General features: G+C 52.9%; 1 protein-coding gene across 1 annotated transcript; it reads left to right on the top strand.

Moving 5' to 3' along the window:
- Positions 1-646: 646 nt before the first annotated feature.
- On the top strand, positions 647-6548 carry LOC127236406 (alpha-1,3-mannosyl-glycoprotein 4-beta-N-acetylglucosaminyltransferase-like protein MGAT4E). The gene is made up of 2 exons (XM_051204024.1): positions 647-755; positions 5431-6548. The coding sequence occupies exons 1-2, from the start codon at positions 647-649 to the stop codon at positions 6546-6548; spliced, it is 1227 nt and encodes a 408-aa protein (XP_051059981.1).
- The last annotated feature ends 812 nt before the right edge of the window (positions 6549-7360 follow it).

The following is a 7360-nucleotide window of genomic DNA, read 5'->3' as shown; positions in this document are numbered from 1 at the left end:
CAGGCGGATCTCTGTGAGTTCGAGGCCAGCCTGGCCTACAGAGCTACACAGAGAAACCCTGTCTCGAAAAATCCAAAAATCAAAACAAAAGCAAAGCATAACCTTAGAGCTGACTTCCTGTTGTAGGAGCCGTGCCACAGCGCATACACAATGCGGTGGTCCATCAGGCAATGCTTCAAGACGTCCATGGCTGTTGTGTTCCTGTGGCTTTTCATCACCCTGAAAGTACCCGAGGAAATCGAAGACATCCAAAAGGTGGTGACTGTTCTTCGGGAAACTGGGAATGCGCAGTGGGGAAGGGTGAAGGCGGGCAGGCTGCCCAGGGAAGCTGGCCTTACCTCCTAATTCTTTCCGCTGGGGAGCTGGAAGCTCTGAGTGGGGCTGGGGTGTGGATCTCCCCATTAGTCCGTAAATTAGCTACATTGATTTGTCATGTTTCTCCAGGTAAGGGAGAAAATACTGCCAGAGCCCATGAATCTTTGGGCCATGGCCCGGCACTGGTGCTGGATTCCTTCTAGAAGAGTGAATCACTTCACCTCTTCCCCTAAAACAGCATATGGGAGGCTGAGAGAAATAAAGGCTGTTGTTTTAGGAAAGGGAGTGTGTGTGACATACATACATACATACATACATACATCCTTTGTCAATGGTCCAGGTGATCAAGTATGGCACTAAGAAGAACCCCAGGTCCCTAGAAGACGACTGGCTGACAATCACTTCCAAATATTTGGGGAAAGTCCACCAGAGAAGAAAGAGTGAGTTCCAGGGAGAGGGAGGAGGGTGTCTTGGGGAGGAGGGTGTCCTGGGGGAGGAGGGTGTCCTGGGGGAGGAGGGTGTCCTGGGGGGAGGAGGGTGACCTGGGGGAGGAGGGTGTCCTGGGGGAGGAGGGTGTCCTGGGGGAGGAGGGGTGTCCTGGGGGGAGGAGGGTGTCCTGGGGAGGAGGGTGTCCTGGGGAGGAGGGTGTCCTGGGGAGGAGGGTGTCCTGGGGGAGGAGGGTGACCTGGGGGAGGAGGGGTGTCCTGGGGGGAGGAGGGTGTCCTGGGGGGGGAGGAGGGTGTCCTGGGGGAGGAGGGTGACCTGGGGAGGAGGGTGTCCTGGGGGAGGAGGGTGACCTGGGGGAGGAGGGTGTCCTGGGGGGAGGAGGGTGTCCTGGGGGAGGAGGGTGTCCTGGGGGGAGGAGGGTGTCCTGGGGGGAGGAGGGTGTCCTGGGGAGGAGGGTGTCCTGGGGAGGAGGGTGTCCTGGGGAGGAGGGTGTCCTGGGGGGAGGAGGGTGACCTGGGGGAGGAGGGTGTCCTGGGGGAGGAGGGGTGTCCTGGGGGAGGAGGGTGTCCTGGGGGGAGGAGGGTGTCCTGGGGGGAGGAGGGTGTCCTGGGGAGGAGGGTGTCCTGGGGAGGAGGGTGTCCTGGGGAGGAGGGTGTCCTGGGGGAGGAGGGTGACCTGGGGGAGGAGGGGTGTCCTGGGGGGGGAGGAGGGTGTCCTGGGGGAGGAGGGGTGACCTGGGGAGGGAGGGGTGTCCTGGGGGAGGAGGGTGACCTGGGGGAGGAGGGTGACCTGGGGGAGGAGGGTGTCCTGGGGGAGGAGGGTGTCCTGGGGGAGGAGGGTGTCCTGGGGGGAGGGAGGGTGTCCTGGGGGGAGGAGGGTGTCCTGGGGAGGAGGGTGTCCTGGGGAGGGAGGGTGTCCTGGGGAGGAGGGTGTCCTGGGGGAGGAGGGGTGTCCTGGGGGGAGGAGGGGTGTCCTGGGGAGGAGGGTGTCCTGGGGAGGAGGGGTGTCCTGGGGAGGAGGGTGTCCTGGGGGAGGAGGGGTGTCCTGGGGAGGGAGGGGTGTCCTGGGGGGAGGAGGGTGTCCTGGGGAGGAGGGTGTCCTGGGGAGGAGGGGTGTCCTGGGGGGAGGAGGGTGACCTGGGGGAGGAGGGGTGACCTGGGGGAGGGAGGGGTGTCCTGGGGGGAGGAGGGGTGTCCTGGGGAGGAGGGTGTCCTGGGGGAGGAGGGGTGACCTGGGGGGAGGGAGGGTGTCCTGGGGAGGAGGGTGTCCTGGGGGGAGGGAGGGGTGTCCTGGGGGGAGGAGGGTGTCCTGGGGGGGAGGAGGGTGTCCTGGGGGGAGGAGGGTGTCCTGGGGGAGGAGGGTGACCTGGGGAGGAGGGTGTCCTGGGGGAGGAGGGTGACCTGGGGGAGGAGGGTGTCCTGGGGGAGGAGGGTGACCTGGGGGGAGGAGGGTGACCTGGGGGGAGGAGGGTGTCCTGGGGAGAGGAGGGTGTCCTGGGGGGAGGAGGGTGTCCTGGGGGAGGAGGGTCTCCAGGGGGAGGATGGTCACGAGAGGGAAGAAGCCAGGAGAGAACATGAGGAGAGGTGAAGCTGTCCAGGAACACTGGGCTCTGGACACGACAAGTCGGGTGTGAGGGGGGAAGAACAGATAAAGGTAGTTGTTTTAACAGGTAGAATCCGGGGGTGGAGGGATGGCTCAGTGGTTAGGAGCGCTTGATGTCCTCCCAGAGGACCTGAGTTCAGGGCCCAGCATCACACACATGCACACGCACACGCACGCACACGCCAGTAGGCAGACTTTCCTGTGTCCTACCAGTCAGCTCCATCCTGCCAGCCATCTCCCAGAGAAAATAACCACACAGAGAGACTTATTACCAATTATAAATGCTGGGCCAATAGCTTAGGCTTGTCGCTAACAAGCTCTTATAATGGAACTCACCTGTATCTCTTATGTATAATCTACCATGTGCTGGCTCGTTTTCCTCAGAACAGCATGTCCCTCTTCCCCTCGTCTCCTGACAACCCTGCCTTCTCTACCCTGTGATGTCTTTTTGTCTGCAAGTCACATCTAACCTTTTCCTGGCTATCCATTGGCCAGCCAGCTCTTTATTAACCAATAACAGTAAAACATACTCATAATGTACAAACAGTTTGTTCCACACCACGCGCAAGGACACACACATACACACACACACACAAAACCGTTAAAAACACTTAAAATAGATACAATATCTTGAACCACATATTAGAAAACATTCCTGAACACTACATTGTATGTACACTCATCTGCAATACCATACATGTTTACATTGGTTAAATAAGGAACATAATTCCATTGTGTAACTTAATATTTCAGTCTGCAATTATGACCTAGCCCTAGGAATGAATGGTTATATGGCTTTTGGTGGTGGTGAGGGCTGGGGAATGAATAACCATGTGGCTCTTTGTTCATTGATTTTGAAACAGAGTCTCACTATGTAGACCAGGTTGAATTCATAGAGATCCTCCTGCCTCTGCCTCTTGAGTGCTGGGATTGAAGGTGTGCATCATTGTGCCATGCTTTTTATTTTATTTTTAATTAAGTGAAGACGTGTGTCTCTGTCTGTGGCTATATATACACATGTACAAGTACCCACATAGGCCGGAAGAGGGTATCAGAGTCCCTGGAGCTGTAGCTCCAGGCAGCTGTAAACCTACCAGGTAGGTGCTAGGAACTGAACTCAGCTCCTCTGTAGATTAGTAGGCACTCTTAACCACTAGGCCATCTCTCCAGACCTTATGTGGCTCTTTTTTGGAGGGGATGGCACCAGCCATTGTTTTTTTTAGGGGGGGTTGTTTACACGTGTAAAGTATATATGTATTTATTGCCAGGCAGTGGTGGCGCACACCTTTAATCTCAGCACTCGGGAGGCAGAGGCAGACAGATCTCTGAGTTTGAGGCTAGCCTGGTCTACAAGAGCTAGTTCCAGGACTACACAGAGAAAACTGTCTCAAAAAAACAAAAACAAAAACAACAACAACAATAAAACATTGTCTGCATTTTTAGGTAGAGAAATTCAATGATTAAAGAAACTGGGCAGTGATGGTGCACATCTTTAATCCCAGCACTCAGGAGGCAGAAGCAGGCGGATCTCAGTGAGTGAGAGGCCAGCCTGGTGTTCAGAGCAAGTTCCAGGACCACACAGAGAAACCCTGTCTTGAAAAACAAACAACAACCACAAAAACATTAAAAAAGAATGAAAAGAAGATACAATCACTGGTGGGAAAAAATATAGTTGTTAGAGCAATCTCTGGGTTAAAGAACATTTGAGACAGGAGGCTCTTAGAGCAGAGAGCTCAAACCCTTTGGCTTCATGGGTTTTGGGACTGAAAGGACTTGGCCAACACCACAGTCAGAAGTGGCAGGACTTGGGTGAGACCCCAGGCTCCCCGTTGCGGAAATAGAACAGTGTAGGTTGAGTGCTTTCCCAAAGTGTGTGTCTCAGCAGCAAAGCAATATGGGGAAGAAAGGGTTACACCAGCTCCTGCCTCTAGAAAACAGCCCATCACTCAAGGAACTCAGGCAGGGACCTGGAGGCAGGAGCTGACCTGGAGGCCAGGCAGGGACACTGTTTATTGGTTTGTTCAGTTTGCTTTCTCCTAGACCCCAAGACCATCTGCCCAGGGGTGGTACTGCCGGCAGTGAGCTCAGCCCTCCCACACCAGTTATTAGTCAAGAAAATGACCTATGAACTTGCCTACAAGCCAAACTTAGGAGCCACTTTCCCAATTAAGATTGCCAGGTGACTCTAGCTTGTGTCATGTTGGCAAAAAAAAAAAAAAAAAAAAAAAAACAAGACAGAGTGACAGAGTGTATGGAATCTGGCATTCAGTCCTTAGCACCAGAAAAGCAGAACAAAACAAAAGCATGGGTTCCTGGCTTTTAAAGGATAATAACCATAACAAAAAGTTAATATTTGTCAAGTTCTTCACCCACAAGCTTCAAGTTTTAAAAAAGACTCGGAAAGGCTGGACAAGGTATGTGCCACCACTGCACAGGTATAAATAAATCTTAAAAAAAAAAAAAAAAAAGTAACAAGAATGGGAGCTGGAGAGATGGCTCAGTGGTTAAGAGCACTGGATCCAGGTTCAATTCCCAGCACCCACATGGCAGCTCACAATGATCGTAACTCCAGTTCCAGGGGACCCGACACCCTCACACACACATGCAGGCAAAACACCAATGCACATAAAATAAATAAATCATTTTAAAAAGTTTCTTTCTTTAACGTTGCAAGAATGTATATTCCCTGTGCCAACATTCTCTGATCATTAAGATTCATTTTTGTGTGTCTTATGCATGCACACGTGTGTGGATGGGTGTCCATGGGAGGCCATGGTGTTGGATTATGGGAGCTGAAGTTACAGCACTCCTACATGGGTGCAGGGGACCAAACTCGGGTCCTCAGCAAGAGCAGAGAGGATAAGCCACCTCACCCTACTACTCACGGTTTATTTTACTGTACTGTATTTGAGACGGGGCCTCACTAGACTGTGGAGCCCATACTGGTGATCCCCCTGCCTCAGCTCCCTCATACTAAGATTAGATTACAGGCACGCCTCCTCGCCGCGCCTTGCTTTTTAACCGCAGCGCGCGTTGACAGCTGTCCCTGTTTTACCTCTCTCTCAGCCTGGCTGACAGTGGGGATCACCTCAGTGTCACGACAGGGTCAGGGTGGCCTCTTGGACACACTGGCCTCCCTGTACCACGCCGCCTCCGTGGATGAGCAGAGACAGATAACAGTGCTGGTTCTCCTGGCAGAGTCTGACAACACCTGGCTCAGGAAAACCGTCCTCCATATTTCAAGCCTCTACAGCTCCCAGATCTTGACCGGGCAATTGCTGCTGATCCATGCCCCATCCAGTGCCTACCCCGCTGTGGCTAACAACCAGAAGGAGCTGTCTCTGGCACAGATGTACTCCAAGCAGAACGTAGATCATGCCTTCCTCATGAGCTTTGCCACGGAGCTCTCGACCTACTTCCTGTTGATAGAGGACGATGTCTTCTGCGCCCCCAATTTTGTCACGCACATTCGCTCAAAGGTGATCAACAGGAAACCCCACGCGTGGGTACTCCTGGAGTTCTCCAACATGGGCTTCCTTGGCAAACTTTTCCACAGCAAGGACCTCCCACTTCTGGCGCGTTTCCTCCTCCTCTTCCACCAGGAGCGACCGCTCGAATGGCTGATCCTTCACTTCCGTACCCTCCTGGCCCAGCAGAACCCAATCTTCTGCAGACCTTTTCTCTTCTACCACAGGCTGTCTCACACCACTTTTGAGAACAAGACCTCATCGGCCCAGGAAAACGGTCCTTGTGGTCCCGATGCCCTCCCTGGAGCCGTTTTCACGGACATGCGGCTCTCTGGTGTCCATTCTCCCCAGGAGGCCTACTCTCTGGACGAGTCCTTCTTTTGGACTTACAACGTCAGCACAGGGAACTATCTGACAGTGATTGTGAACCATCCGGTGAACCTGGAGAGAGTGCAAGTGCGGACAGGATCCATCATGGATGGAAAGTACATTCTGGAAAAAGGACAGGTGGAGGTAGGCTACCACCCTGAAGGAATGCCCCCAAACTGTACCAGCTTTACCCTGCTGGGCCACCTTGTGCAAGGACAGATGGATCAGATCATTCTGAAAAGCACTGGGTTCCAAGTGAGTTGCGTGAAGCTGGCAGTGAATGCTAATCAGGCCGGAGCGCTCATGATCAGGCATGTCTATCTCTGGGCGGCCGAATGCCTAACATAGACTGACCAGAGCCGATGGTATACCAGAGTAAACAATTAAAGGCTCGACGCCATTGCACTCTAGCCACTACGAATGACATCAGAGAAATCCAAGGGAAGGCAGGCAGGAAGATAAGGCGCCACCATTTTTATTTTATTTTATTTTTTTCAGGGCCGCTAAAACGTTAGGAAACATTTTTCCTCTTTCTACCCAACCAAGCCATTCAAGTAGGATTTTGTTATTGGTCTTTTACTCTGACAAATGTAGCTTCACCAAATTTGGGAGAGGCCTTGGTCCCTTTGAGAGTCCTTACATTCCTGGGACGCCTGAATCTCCCCAGCAGGGTGAGTGTGTGTGTGTGTGTGTGTGTGTGTGTGTGTGTGTGTTCACAGAGGGGGGAGAGGAGTAAAGTAGGACAGTGAGTGTGGAAAGCAGTTGCATTAGTGCTGGAGACTGAACTGAGGGCTGGGAACTTGCTAAGCAAACAGCACCATTGAGCCATCCCCAGCCCCTGAGGAGTCACTAGAACCTACAGAGATGGCTCAGTGAGGAAAAGGTCTTGCTGTACAAGTCTGGCGACCTGAGATCTATCCTGGAAACCATGGACTCCAGAAAGTTGTTCTCTGACTCTGCATCCACTATCAAGTCCATAGATGATAATAATAGTAGTAGTAATAATAATAAATAAGAAATCAAGAAAAATTCTTTTAAAGGTTTTTCTTTCTCTCCTCTTTTTGTTTTGTTTTGTTTTTCGATACAGGGTTTCTCTGTGGCCCTGGCTGTCTTGAAGCTCCACTTCTAGACCAGGCTGGCCTCGAACTCAGAGATCCACC

This window comes from Phodopus roborovskii, unplaced genomic scaffold, assembly GCF_943737965.1.
Source record: "Phodopus roborovskii unplaced genomic scaffold, PHOROB, whole genome shotgun sequence".
NCBI classification, from domain to species: domain Eukaryota; kingdom Metazoa; phylum Chordata; class Mammalia; order Rodentia; family Cricetidae; genus Phodopus; species Phodopus roborovskii.
Note: the sequence above shows the minus strand (reverse complement) of the source record. Positions and strands in the feature narration are given on the sequence as shown.